Source organism: Ascidia mentula, chromosome 1 (assembly GCF_947561715.1).
Source record: "Ascidia mentula chromosome 1, kaAscMent1.1, whole genome shotgun sequence".
Taxonomy (NCBI): Eukaryota; Metazoa; Chordata; class Ascidiacea; order Phlebobranchia; family Ascidiidae; genus Ascidia; species Ascidia mentula.
This window is the reverse complement of record NC_138566.1, coordinates 21,942,739-21,956,689: the sequence shown is the minus strand read 5'-3', so window position 1 is coordinate 21,956,689 and position 13,951 is coordinate 21,942,739. Positions and strand designations below refer to the sequence as shown.

Genomic DNA, 13,951 nt, shown 5'->3' with positions numbered 1-13,951 from the left:
ACCAGACATGTTTGTTTTGCCTGCGTACAGCGGAACCAATTAATAAATACTAAAGTCCAGGTACCATGCTGATTGGAAACCTAAGAAATATTCCAAAGTCGACAACGAGATAAACATATCTGTAGTTTCAAAGTATGTTTGGATGTAATAAAATTATAATGTTTTCAGGTTGGCACAACAATAAAAGATCCAAAAAATAAGGTGATTGTGGTTTTCCTTCAATTATGTCCGTTATTTTACTTTCCCTGACAGCGGATAACATAGAAATGTTACAAACAGTGATAAAATATCCTCAGGCACCTATAAACCAAGTCAAACCATGTCCTTGCAATCATGTATACTTGAATTAAATCAGAATAACTCTACTTATCAACCAGAAACAGTGTAGGGATTCTCTTCTCGTGTTTAAGCAAATACAATATTTGATCATTACTTTTTTTTTGTATGTGTTGTTCAACCCAACAAAATATTCCTGCAAGTGTACTTCCTACATGTTAATGCGCCATAATATAGCTATTACGAACTGGCTTGTTAAAAAACATACAATTCACAAAAATCTGTTGGCTTTTGCGTAATAATTTTTTTTCATATGTTTCTCAATAAATGAAATATCTGTTTCAGTTTTTAGGGCTGGTAGGCTAATAGTCTGATTTGGCAATTTTCTGGTTGTGATAGCATTTTCAACAAACACAGTTTTGGACCCTTACAATCAAAATACTCCGCCTAGAAATGTACAGTGATTGTTTATTCAAAACAAGTGCTAGCAAAACAGGAACTGACGTAGACGCGCGATGAAGAGTTCTATTCGTAGTTATATAAGACGCTATTAAAAATGCAAAACATCTAAATAGTACGTAACGTGAAGAAATTGTGAATAGCTCAATTGTCATGATAGTACATATGGTTCCAGGAAAAAAAGAAACGAAATATTGCTTCAGCAAACGCACACGGCAACATTGCTTTAATTTGGCGAGAAAGGGATTTGAATAAAGAGGTCTTTACGGGAAAATGTGAAAGAACTCCAAATGGTAAAAAACGTCACAAAACGCAATGGGTATTTATCCGGCAATAACGTTTTCTGCGCACATTCGAACAGTTTTATAAAGAAAAGATAAGGTGGTTTAAAGGTTCTTCGTGGACCGTCAAATAGGGCAAACAGAGCAGCGGGAAACACCTATCAGCAGAGAGAAACGACAACAATGAATCAATAAACGGACAGTTTCACTTTAAAGCAGACAGCATGGAAATAAACGAGACGGAAGTTAAGGGAGCGAATCCAATCGTTGTGAAAGTATAATAACATGATGTTTTCATCAACCCAGCGCACTGTCGAAGAGTGTGATGACGTGCACGTATAATTAAAATCTGACGCGTAGTGCTGATGTAAACGAAAGTGTTTATAAAAAGGCGAAGAACGGATGACTGTTGGTGTTGATTGGACTGAAGGGCGTTTTGACACGAACCTGCTTCGTCAGTCGGATTTAAAAAGAAAAATGCATGAACTCTATGAAGCATACTGCGGCCTGGCGTCTCACGGTGCGCCACAAAGAGTCACCGAGCCTTCGCCTTGCGCAAGCTGCAACGGTGACGAGGTATAATACTCGATGATGTCACACACTGTTGGAAAGGCCCGCTCGTTGGGCTGTCAAGACAATGCAAAAATGTTTAAACTTTCGGTTAGGCTGTGGTAATTTTTGCGGGAGTAATAGCAAGTTTATGCATGACGTGAGCCTGACGTGAATAACAGATACTCGTTCAGGGACACATGCAATACGACCCCGCGAAGCTAAATATACGATAGTTTATAAACACGATAGAAATATTTTATCGCCAGAATATAGTTGAGGTTTTTAAGTATTACAATACACATGTTGCGGATAATGTTCCAAATTTATGACTAAAGTTTGTGATTTATGACTAAATTAAAAAAAAAACAGCAAATTACTTTTTTGCTGCCAAGAGCGTATTTGTCGTCTTCGTCACGTTTGCGGATCCGCAAGTTGTAACACTTGTTGTTGCCGTAAGCCGTGATAGTGTAAGGGTTGTCATCACCTCGACCGAGCCGAACCAGGAAGCAACCCTCCTAAGGAACAACAAGGGAACTCAGTACAGTTTTCAACATGTAAGCTTAACAATACTAACGGCGCAAGCGGAAGTTTCGGGTGCATAAACATGACTGGATCTTGAGCCATGGTTTTGACAGTGCGACATAGGTTTACTGGAGTAAAATGTAATGTACACGATGCGTCATAGGCAGGGTTAACATAGCCCAGGACCACGCTGCATTTCTATGCCGAAATTGGATTTATTTAAGAAAATTTGCCTGATTTCGGGGAGCATTGTGTGAATAACGGCGGCAGAATGGCGATAATTCCTTTTTTGGAGGTGAAAAGCGATAATTTTTGTAAATTTTTTTTTTAGCCCAGTTGATCTGCCTTAAAACGCAGTATCATCAATAAACTCTATTTTATTAAAACACAAACACGTTTTTAGAAAATTTCAAAATAAGCACATTTGCATTTTCCACGACACTGCTCGTAGGACAAATTAAGAAACAAGCACGGTTGGCAACGCAGGTCATAAGCCACAATTACATACAGGCCACCTATACACATTATCTTGGCAGTTGAATTTAGGAGTTACAATTTACCCGATTGGCCTGCACGAGTCGTTGCTCAGCCACCACCCTTGAAACGTTGGCGTACCAGGATTGTTCCTCTACGACTTTGCTTCCTCTTGAAGGTAGTGGAACTGCTAGGAAAGTTAAAAGTAAGAAACAACTTGCCAGGGTGAGGATTTAAAAGAACCCCATTTAGTTGATTGAAAATGACAGTGTTTTTATGTTATAGCTTTCTGTGATATCGTGTAGGTATAAATCTATAATTTACACAAATAATGGAGATATGCCTACCATGAGAATCTCGGTATCAGTGTTGCAATCACGCAAATTATAAATTATAAATTATGAGACTAAATTTTGTTAAATTATGAAACAGAACAATATACGTTACATTAACACAAAAATTAAAACATTAATGTCGATTTCCTGGAATTTAGACATCACAACGTCGCAAAGCGATATATGCCGTTAAAAATACACCTGGTATTTTTGACAAGCCCAGAATAATAATACGTGAGGGACAGAGAGGTTCACACTGCCGCGAACGCAAAAAAGCAACGCAAACCATATCCACCGTTTGATTTCCGCCGCGTCGGCGTAGGGACTTCCGGCGAGGATTTAGTGGGGGAAAACGGAGAAGGGGGTTGACGCCGAGTCGGCGAACCTTCCGTTGCGGGCATTGGGGAAAAAGGGAAGTCCTTCCGAGGAGCATTGAAGCCAGTGGGCCGTGAAGCGAGGAGGTTTGTGAGCTCCTTGACGGCCGAGGCGCTTGCCGAAGCTGCACGGCACGCGAACGAAAAACAAAGAAATCAACATCAGATGCGCCAGATGGCAAGGAGTGGGGAGGCGCAATTACGCACCCATTCCCAGGGTCGCACAGATAAACATTCACAAGGAAACGAAAGTCTTGGGACATGCAGACTCAATAATCTCGAATTATTTTCGTATTTGCTCACCAAGTGGGCTGGAAGGCACGGGTTGCTTCTGGGGCGCTGAGGTTGATGGAGGCTGCTGTGGCATTGGGGGCATTGGAGGCAGGCTCTTATTTCTATACAAACACCACAAAGTTACGACCAGAGGGTTGTGTTAAGTAATGGAGAAAGCCTGATCCGGTCGTTGCACAATTATACGCTCAGGCCGATTTTTTGCAAAGAGAAATAAACAAAAAAAAATGTATGGTACTGCTGTTGTTGCCAAGCATTGTTAATTTACATGAACTGTCCTTCTGCCATAATAGTTACGTAGACGATCCGCTGCAAAAAATAAACTTTTTATTGAGTTCCAAAATTACCTAAATTTGGTGCCGAAACTGGAGCCGCCGGTAATCTTCGGGAATCCCGCTGATTTGGTGCTGCCCGTTTCAGATTCGTTGTCACCAGAACTCCAGCTCTCTGCGAGCAAAACGAATGCACATTGGTTCAAGTTCAAAAACATCATGATACGTGGATCCAAGAAAATCCCCGAATAAAAAATTTGCATAAATTATAAGGCCCGACTGTAACGCAACAAGTCATGACTATATACACGACATTAATCACGTGAACGTTCAAAGACCTCAAGCAAACACTCATTCCACCAAATGAAGCAGATGACGAGGCTTGTTCAGCCTCCTGCAGATTGGAAAAGGAGAAATTACCGTTGCTCCCTGTGCGAGCCGGACGGTGACTATTGCCGCTATTGTTGCGTGAGATGGCTTCGGCGAAACCGCTGTCCGTACTTGCCTGGTGCTCTCGCCGCAAATTTTTAAAGCTCGACTTGGGTGAAGGATTAGGGGACTTCACTGAAATACACAAGGCATGATTTGTCATTTTTGTGGCAATTTTGCCGAAAAGGTTTCCATTATTTTGCCTAAAATCACATAGATTTTATTAGTGTTTAACATGTAATCCTTTCACTTCCACGGAAAAGCAAAAATTAAGCTTGCACACTAACACCGTTTTCCAGGCGGGAACACGTTTTCAAATCATTAAATGAGCGACTGTACAAGACGAAACCCATCGTCAGTAGAGTATTTTGAAACAGCCACCGCAACTTCTGCGCTTTATCATGGAACCACGCAGTTGCGCGGCACGCGTAGGCATCCGAAACCACGCAACAGGCATTCCATATTAGCTCAACAATACAAAATCGCCACACGGTCATTGTGTGCGTCTTCCTTGTCATTTGAAGGCATGCGGGGAATGATTAACGTTGTGTTGCAACTTTGATGAATAAACCCAAGGCACCTGCTACAGTTATCGTAATTTTAGTTGTGCCAGATGGAGTAAGACCGAAAATATGTGGCTTAGTCAAATATTTGGTACGATCGTTCAGAAGTTCAGCAAGCCAATACAACTAAAGCCGTGTTGAAAAATAACATACCTGGTGGTTGTGGAGGAGGTCTGAAAACGAAATAAACAGTGGTAAAATTGGCACTTGTGTTATTGAACACCGCATGCTGTAAGATAACCTTGGAGAATTCTAAACGTGTTATCTTTGCACGTTTCACAGAGTTACACAATTAAAAACTTATATCGGCTAAATGGTGTCACCCATAATAAAATTGTCTGGCAATACAAAAAATAACCACTATGATTGAGGTCACAAAAAATGAAACTACCTAAGTTTATCTGTTTTTGTAAAAAGTAAAAGTTACAATTTCTGCTGCCACTCAAATCATTTTACCTCGGTGGCATGACACTCTCAGTCATGTAAACATCTTGTGGTTCATTGGGCTTTGGTGGTCGCCCAGGAAAAGGCATGGGTGGAGCCATAGGTGGCCTGCCTCCCTAAAAAAAATGAGCTCAACATCAAAACAAACCTTTTAATAATATTTAATACATCCTCATACCCAAGACCTATAGCCACATATTCTATATTCCCCAATTTTTGGTCTTATTAATGCATATTGTTCATTCCTATGTTGATGCACAACAACATCATACGTATCCAATCATAAGTTTACCATGTGTGGGGTATGTGGGGTGTGTGGGGTATGTGGGGGCGGTCGATCAATCTTAACGCCATTGCCTATCTCAGTGCTTTCTGCAAAGTAAACAAAGCATTGTTGCCAAAGCACATCGGAAATGGCCTTCGGCCACTGCTTAAAATGAAAGTAATCATAATGAAAGTAAGTTGTTCCTCACCCAATTCAGGGTCGAATTGTAGGTACATATCCTGATGGTCTGGTAAAACTAATAATATGTATGTGTTAACTTTGCACATGCTTTTAGTCTTTTAAACAAGTTTCTTACCTGCATCTTTGCGTGGCACTGGGGGAGGTCTAACGTCTTGAAATGATCGTCCAGGCCTGGCTGGTAGCGGTTGATGAGGCTGTGGGTTTCCCCAAGGCTGCCTTTGCTCTGCCACAACAAAATGAGAAGATGACCAACCTCAAGTTAATGATACCATTGGATATGTTATAGCATAAGTACCCAGTTTTAACATAAGTACATTTAAAAATCATCTGGCTGTTGTTATACCTCTCTGCTCCTTGGGGGTACACTTTGTATAGCTAGGCTGGTAATTTGTATGACCAGGCCTTCCCAAAGTGCTGGCCCTCCTTTGTGCATCTGAAGGGTGCATAAAATCTAATGATGATGCATCTGCCATATCATATGTACTTGCTCTTCTACCCTGAGGCAAAGAGGGTGGATCCCTAAATTGGTCCATCGCCAAATATGTGTCATCAGTCATTTTAGCTGCCTGTCTACAGAACAACTGAACTTGAAGTCACAACATTTTATAAATCAACTGCACATAATCATCATTTTCAGTCTTTTGTGGTAATTATCAGCTCTGTAACATCTACACTTCCTTTGAGCAAAACCACTCAAACCCACATACATCTCAGCATTAAACCACCAAACATTACTAAAAAAACCCACAGAGCGCTGCCTTTGAATGACGAACACTAAATACATATCACCACAATCTTTTCAAGAGAGTATATCACAGAGAGATTGTTGTAGTCTGTCTCTATGAGGAAGTAGGACTCTGGTGCTTTCAGTCATGGGCTGATTCTTTTGACAACAGGAAGTGTGAGGGTTTAACGAAAGACTTACGTGCCTTCTTAAACAATATCCTAGAATAGAACCAAACTAAAGGCAACTGGTATGGGCCATACACACACACACACACAACTTTGCATATAGATTTGAAGACACAAACGTCACTTGTGTTAGCTTTCCTGACATTGGTTGCCCCACAAAAACAATAACACTGAACATCCAGCTTACGGGCAGAAGTGAAAGTAATGGAGGTAAAACATCGATTTTTATTTATTTTTCAGGTCAACATGTGCTCCTTGTTTCTCTATTGTCAAATAGACAAGAAATGCTCTGCAAACAAATTTCACTCGCAATATTTATTTTGCGCCAATAAACTATTACTTTGAGATATCTCTGTTATGATCAGGAAGTAGTCATCAATCTGTCTCTTGACAGTAAAGGAACAACATAAATTGGGTATGCTGTACTAAAATTGACACCTACCTGGTCTCTGGGGGAAACTAGCTGTGGTGTATGGTGGTTCCACCTGAATAACAAGTTAGCAATATAATATGGTTGTAATTCATCTCGGAATATGGTAAATTATGGTGTATTGGTTAGTTTTTAAAATAACTGAAGGCACTATATAGTTCTGAAAAATAATTATTTTTTACAATGAAATTTATTCACTTTGTGGTTAAATCACAAGTACACATGCCAGTGGTGATAATGTTAAGCCAATCTGTAGACTACACATTATTTTTTGTTATGCCTATCATTGGTACTTCATATCCCATACTAATGTAGGAATAGTACTTATTATGTGAAACAGGAAATCACACACATCTTCCAAACAAACTAAAACTAACCTGGCCGTCATCAGAGCAATCAGACCATTCCTCATCATCTTCAAAATATGAATCTTGTTGTGGATATGGATCTATTGTAAACAATAAAAGCCTTTATTTTATGTTAACTCCCACAACATTATGGCAGAGTTTAAGACCTTTTAATGCTAAATTAAAGAGATTTAGGGTTGTTTTGAAAAATTGACTACTCAGAATAAACTGTGTCAGACAAATTTGAACACTAAACCAAAAAACACAAAAGTATTACAAGTTTATTCCAACATGTCAAAGATGTAATCATTTGAAACACTATAATACCTCAGTAAAATACAATTAAGGTGTAATTTTGAGCTTTTTAACAATAATAACAAACAATGTAGCCTAATTTTTAAATGTATTTTTAAGCTGCTTAATACTTCTTTTTCGATACCCCTGTAGTATTGACTGATTCCATATGTGTTCACATATAACACTTGGCCAAATTATGGATATACGCAGCCAAATCATTTGGGATAATTTCAGGGTGTACATATACGAACAAGAACAGCCAGCTTACAAAAACAAACAAAATAAAAACTTACTTCTTGGGGGCGGTCTGTGTGTTTGAGGCAAGGGCGGCGGAGGTCTGCTGTTGCCGAAATTCGGGCGGTGGTATGGATACATTCTTCGGTCTTGAAGATATCCCACTGCAACCAATAGTTACCAAATCTCGCGAAATATAACTTTTACTAAGCAAGGGCACGATGAATGCAGCTGCAAATATCAAGGTGTGCTGTTACGCTGCTGCGTCTTTCAGTAACCAACGCAGTCGGTTGATACAAGCACTGTTTGTTCTGTCTGCGCTGTTAGTTCGGTAATATGTAAATATCCAATGTCTGTCTAATAATTGCACTATCAACAGACCGTTGCCGCGGACAGGCACTTACTGATTACATTTTATGTTTTTTTATTTAAGCTCGACAAAAAAGGTTTCTCAGCATCTGCTGTTTACCAGGTGAATTTCAACCACAATTAACAGTACACTTGCACGCAAGCAACAGAAACCCTTTGTGGTAAAATATTGCCATGCACTGAGTCACCATCACGGAAGTGACATCGTGGTCTATCCAAAGCTTTAATATTGACAGAAAGTACCAACAGAAGCACAGACAATACAACGAGTTTCAATTGCTGTGACGCAACGACGTCTACAAGCCCAAGTTACTAGTTCTGTGAGATTGTACATGACACAATGTTGTAAACAACTGCCCCAAACAAATCTTTTACTAAAAGCGTTACGAGCAATTCAAGAAAATTCCAAAACGCCACCAAGGGTTTAAAACCAAGTTGCACAAATTCAATTCAACAATACAAAGTTATCACATCAGTGACTTGCACGTATATCACAGCAGTGACTTGCATGAACAAAATCTGCTTGCTTTAACCACAGGTATGGAAAATCGCAATACGTAAGCAAACTACGTGGGTTCAAATCATGATTCAACAGTGTGGGATTGCAGCGGTGACTGATTAGCCTTGTGGCGCGGTGTATAACTACACGAGGTCGTGGTCTCCGCTGCCACCAGTTAACGTATCACCATCGTCATCATCCGGGCTTGCGTCAACGAAATCCTCCAACATGGCTGTCACGTCATCCCCCAGTTCCTCCTGCAAAATTCACAGTTTCGCATCATCTGTTGCAACACCGGTACAGCGGGTCTACGCCGCTTATGGCCAAATGGAAAACAGCAATTTTCACGTTAAAACTTAAATTAATCTCTCACAAATATTTATCTGCTCTTCAGCAAAAGGGCAACGACTCCAAAATGTACCATTTTTGGGGATAAAGTAGGTGATTGCGCCAAACGGTGAAGCGTTGTTTACCCAACAATAGAGTTTACATCCAACCATCAATAAGATTTATATGTTTGCTCAGGGGTCGCCCTTACGAGGGAAAGGAGGCAGAAATACGGTAAGGAGTAAGGTAAACTTTCGTTACATTTACCTCGTTGTGATCGCCATCAGGGGCCGATTTGGATTCTGATGTTCCGATTGGTTTGTCAACTAACTTTCGTTTTGTTCCCCGAGTAAGGTGGTCAACGGTGTCTAAAAAAAAAGCGAGTTAACACCAGCTAGGAATGTGGTTTATAGCGCACGTTAGATATTACGGTAAATCACAAAACTAATGAAATTTATAGTAAACCATGTTTTACAATTTAAGGCATAGTAATTGGCTAACAATGCATTGGCACTCACCACTTGAGGTTACTTCATTATTACAAACATCTTCAGAGACTGGCGAAATAACGGTGCTCTCTGCTGGCACCTTGCTGTCGTCGCGCAAATTTGAGGCAGTTCGATCACTGGTAATGTTTTTGCATTCTGGCAAGGCGGTTGCGTCCTCTGCGTTCCCCATCACTTTTAAAGTTAAAAGGCTTTCTTCTGATGGGTTTTTATCAAAATTTGATTCTTTGTCAACTGTCCGTCTTGCTTCTGTAATAACAGAATGCATTTGTGGTTCGTCTCCGTTGATGGTACCTACAGTATGGTATTCAACGGATTTACTATTGACCGAAAGGTTCCACAAAGTGGAAATCTGTGTGGCCACAGTCACCAGCTGCACTGATAAGACCTTATAGGGTGTACACCTGTTTGTATCTCTCATTGATTATTATGGCTCTTTTGCGCTAAGTACGCATTTGTTTCGGAAACTTTGAAAGTACGTCGGAACGCCGGTTCGGTAAGAATGAATTTAGCGACTGAGATGTTAAAAATAGTTACGAGAAACCTCAATTTAGTAAATTTGTTCAATTATTTAAGAAAACTCATCTTGTAAACACCACGATTATTTTTTTTTATGTATATTCAATTTTTTTGGTAAGATTTTTTTACTTTCACCCTGCTTTTAACTAATTCTTTGGTGAATGATCTACTTGATATGAACCTTTATCTTTCTGTTCTGTCATGTTGGTGGCCCCAGTCGAATCAGGGTCGTCTGGATGATGGTTTTCTTGAGGTCCAGGAGACAATTCTTTACTGCTTTCCTCCATCACTTGACAGTTTTCACTTCCATTTTGTGAGGGTTCGTGTGGGGTAGGCCTCCAGTCAAAACTGGGACAAATTCTGAAATATTTTATGTATTTTTTAGTTTCACATTCAGGTACATAGTTTACATTGCAGACAGGGTTCTATCATTACTGCCAGTGATGGAGTTAAAAGCAATACTATGTATAATACATAAAGTTTTGCAGCTTTTCTTAACTTTGCTGCCATATGATCACACATATGTGTACTTTCTGTTAATATTCAAAGCAAAAAAAAAACACATAAAAGTTTACCTGTTTAATGCAGGAACCCTGGGCCTTACAATGTTTGCCAAAACTGCGCTTGCTTCCATACAAAATGACCTAACTAACTTGTTTGAATCTCTCAAACATCCATGGCTTATAATAGTAACCGCCAATTGGAGAGGTGCTGGATACTGTGGGCAAGGCACCACTGTCAAAGCGAGCAGTAAATGGTATAACTCTTTGCGACAGCCAGCACATCTAATCAGAGGTAAATTTTATTGGTTTTGAAAAGCCGATGTACTGATCTTAGTTCTTACTTTGTGAACGGAATGAGATTTTTGCCCTGGACAAGTTCCATCAGCAAAACTACAACTTTCTGTTGTAGTTCTTTGTGTATGAATACGGGCAACTGGGACCCATTCGAGAAAATCAGGTTACGTAAAACTAAACAACACATACATCAGTTGTACGCAAGAGAGTTGTCAAGTTTTTACCTTGTAAAGAAGTTTGGCACAATTGTGAATTTGCGGAGGAATCTGATATTCTTGAAAATGATATTTCAGTGCTGTTAACATGTCTTTTTGACCGCTTTTTGTTTCCATTTAATTTTTCTATGATAGGGTCAGCTTTAACCTGGAAAAAAATATTTTACAATGCAAATCATTTCTAAATTCTATCAAAATATATTATATACTTTTTCATTGTCATTTATTGAAGCAAAGTCTAAGACAAAATGCTGTAGTAAAGGTTCGACAAAATGCTTCTCTCCAATAAGCAGTTGGCTCTTTGTCCCACAACACTAAAACAAACAACATAGCAACACTAAATTATTTAGAAGCACATTTGAACATAAACAAACAATAGACAGATTAACTTGCCTGTACCCAGTGTAGCATAGTTTGGTAAACCTCCAATCGAATTGCATTGTTTTCTTTGGTTAATCCACAAACTGGTGCTGGGTCCTTCCACATTGTCAGCAAGTTTAGGAACATGTGATTTATTTGGTTGGCACGTCTGCACAGTTGACTGTGGCCACTAAATGAGGAATGTGTTTGAAACATTTTTTTAAAGCCAAGACTGCATTAAATTTTAAATGCTTACCTTTCCATGCATGCTTTCAGAACATGTAAACAGTTTGTATGCACAGCTTGAAGGCAATCCACATACATCTTTGATTCCATAACTTTCTGCAAAGTTTGAAATGTATGTTAATTCTGTGACCAGTGATTATCACTGCAAAATATTGGCATTTACCAGAGCCTTTGGGGTAATATCAAAGTTTGTAACTAGTATGTTGAATATGGCATCAACAGACACAGCCACAAGCAGTGGAAAATTTAGTGCCAACATTTGACAGATACACTTGCAGATCATCACAAACCTTACAAATATGCAATAAAATATTAGACAATTTACCACAATCCAAGTGAAAGTCTAATAAAACAACAAAACACCTTTGAAGAAGACTAAAGGTCAAATTGGGCTCATTGTAAGGCAAGGGTTCAAAATGAAATGACAAACTGGCAATTGAAGGGTCAGCATCACCTAAAAACAAGCATTAACAACAAAATAAATTAAAAAGGATTTAACATGGCTCAATACCATCTTCCAGGCGAGATTCCCACAGGCAGGATGTAACATAAGCCCATGCTTCCAAGGTCTCTTGAAACTGCTGTTCCCATTGCTGTGCATGGTTCTTCCTTCCCACCCCACCTCCACCTAGGAGAGAAACTTTGCTCCAACATCTGCAAATTGTTAGGAAATATTGACAGCCCAATATGCATACATGGTTAATAGAAGCAATGCCAACTTGCTCAATAAGTTTAGTTACTATTTGTGACACATACTGTTCGTAACTCACTCTTAAATTACCACCTAATTAAAGTTTAGGGTAAGAAAACCTTTGCTAATGCCACAGATAACTGCAGTCAGAATGAACTTTAAATAGCAAATATTGCTAAACTACTTAACAAAGAAATAACAAAAGTTCAGAAAATTTTATTATTTTTAAATTAATTATTATGACTGGACACTTCTCGTTTTAGGAAACACCAGTACACATATTTTAGTCCAGTAGCAACAAAACAAACCTGATGGCAATATGTTGAATATTACTGTTTAAACTCATGGCATGAGGAAATAAAAACTTTGAGATTTTTCCTTTGTGAGAACTACATGGAGATGGAAAGTGGTCCATCACAGCATCCAAGCATGTCAAACATGGTATTGGATTCTAAAAAAATACTTGTTGTTTTCTGATGTAAAAAATTTAGAAAATTCTATGAAAACATACGCATGTATCAGATGACAGAATTTGTTGCAATATGTTGACTATGTTGTTTGATGACAATTCCCTACTGACAGAAGGAATTTGGGAAGACATTTCCAAGAGTTTGGTGAAGTTTTGAGCAGCGGCAATTCTTATGCTGTCTTCAATGTGATTCTGTTCAAAATTATTAATGCCTTTGTAATCTATTAATAATACATATTTTTTTAATAATCTATATATACACATATTGCTTCTTCAATTCCATAAATCGAAATTTTTGAATATTGCGAAAAAATTTTAATGACATAAAGTTATGAGCAAGGCTCACCTTGACAACTGTTACCATCGCCAGTTCAATCCAAGAGATGCCGTGTTTTAGAATAACATCCTCAGAACACCGGGAGAGCACCAGCTCCATCGTGTGAAAGCCTTTCCATCGTTTTGTTGCAGTCCGAACCCAGTCATTGATGCTGCTGATATCCTGATTCTGAATAATGGATTAGAACACATGTAGCCTATCTAGTGATTAGTGTAGGTATCATTAGAGATATATAGGCCAGAGTATAGACAGCAATTTGTTTCAATACTTTCAAAAAGCTTTTAAATTGTATTATTATTGGAATAATATCTACCATAAAAACAAAAGATATAAAGGAATTTAATGCTTAGCATATCATTGTATCACAATAAGGTTAAATAAATGACATATCTCAACAAATAAAACAAAAGCCAAGAAGACAAACAGCATTGCAAAATAAGAGAGTTAACATACCTTGTTCCACGTTGTTTTGTAAAATAACGGAAACAGATCGGCTGCAGAATCCTGCATGTTACTTAATTTTTCCGGCTACTGCGTCAACTTTCAACGACAATTAAGAAAAATATCAAAAGTTCTGGTGCCACTCCATGCTTTACCTAAACGTCAATGACGTAAAACACTTTTAACCAATCACAACCATGAATTGCTTTCGCGTGTT

At 38.8% G+C, this 13,951-nt stretch overlaps 2 protein-coding genes across 6 annotated transcripts; both read right to left on the bottom strand.

Moving 5' to 3' along the window:
• Positions 1-727: 727 nt before the first annotated feature.
• LOC145900677 (uncharacterized) lies at positions 728-8,224 on the bottom strand. 5 transcript variants are annotated; one of them, XM_082988877.1, is made up of 15 exons: positions 8,018-8,224; positions 7,458-7,528; positions 7,093-7,135; positions 5,854-5,961; positions 5,746-5,793; positions 5,565-5,644; positions 5,285-5,388; positions 4,982-5,001; positions 4,257-4,400; positions 3,912-4,011; positions 3,577-3,668; positions 3,195-3,398; positions 2,651-2,754; positions 1,946-2,083; positions 728-1,642 (listed from the first exon to the last, which is right to left on the bottom strand). In XM_082988877.1, the coding sequence occupies exons 1-15, from the start codon at positions 8,097-8,099 to the stop codon at positions 1,532-1,534; spliced, it is 1,449 nt and encodes a 482-aa protein (XP_082845003.1). In that variant the 5' UTR covers positions 8,100-8,224; the 3' UTR covers positions 728-1,531. The 5 variants fall into 5 exon arrangements, with proteins under 5 accessions (XP_082845003.1, XP_082845001.1, XP_082845002.1 ...); XM_082988875.1 differs by lacking the exons at positions 7,093-7,135; positions 7,458-7,528; positions 8,018-8,224 and adding an exon at positions 6,082-6,347; XM_082988876.1 differs by lacking the exons at positions 7,093-7,135; positions 7,458-7,528; positions 8,018-8,224 and adding an exon at positions 6,082-6,347 and having other exon boundaries at positions 2,651-2,751.
• Positions 8,225-8,432: 208 nt separating this feature from the next.
• Positions 8,433-13,889, bottom strand: LOC145906903 (proline-, glutamic acid- and leucine-rich protein 1-like). The gene is made up of 17 exons (XM_082994367.1): positions 13,747-13,889; positions 13,303-13,461; positions 12,999-13,148; positions 12,796-12,938; positions 12,308-12,450; positions 12,160-12,250; positions 11,960-12,086; positions 11,807-11,892; positions 11,584-11,740; positions 11,400-11,504; positions 11,200-11,338; positions 11,023-11,149; positions 10,754-10,963; positions 10,360-10,538; positions 9,672-9,908; positions 9,421-9,521; positions 8,433-9,083 (listed from the first exon to the last, which is right to left on the bottom strand). The coding sequence occupies exons 1-17, from the start codon at positions 13,801-13,803 to the stop codon at positions 8,970-8,972; spliced, it is 2,325 nt and encodes a 774-aa protein (XP_082850493.1). The 5' UTR covers positions 13,804-13,889; the 3' UTR covers positions 8,433-8,969.
• Positions 13,890-13,951: the final 62 nt, after the last annotated feature.

Coding starts and splice junctions, on each gene's coding strand:
- LOC145900677 (XM_082988875.1), bottom strand. CDS start 6,295: ATGACTGATGACACATATTTGGCGATGGACCAATTTAGGGATCCACCC. Junction 3,669..3,911: donor AGTTTCGGCACCAAATTTAG/GTAATTTTGGAA, acceptor GTGTTTGTATAG/AAATAAGAGCCTGCCTCCAA. Junction 3,399..3,576: donor CGTGCCTTCCAGCCCACTTG/GTGAGCAAATAC, acceptor CGTGCCGTGCAG/CTTCGGCAAGCGCCTCGGCC.
- LOC145906903 (XM_082994367.1), bottom strand. CDS start 13,803: ATGCAGGATTCTGCAGCCGATCTGTTTCCGTTATTTTACAAAACAACG. Junction 12,939..12,998: donor TTCTGTCATCTGATACATGC/GTATGTTTTCAT, acceptor GTATTTTTTTAG/AATCCAATACCATGTTTGAC. Junction 10,539..10,753: donor AGGGTTCCTGCATTAAACAG/GTAAACTTTTAT, acceptor AAAATATTTCAG/AATTTGTCCCAGTTTTGACT.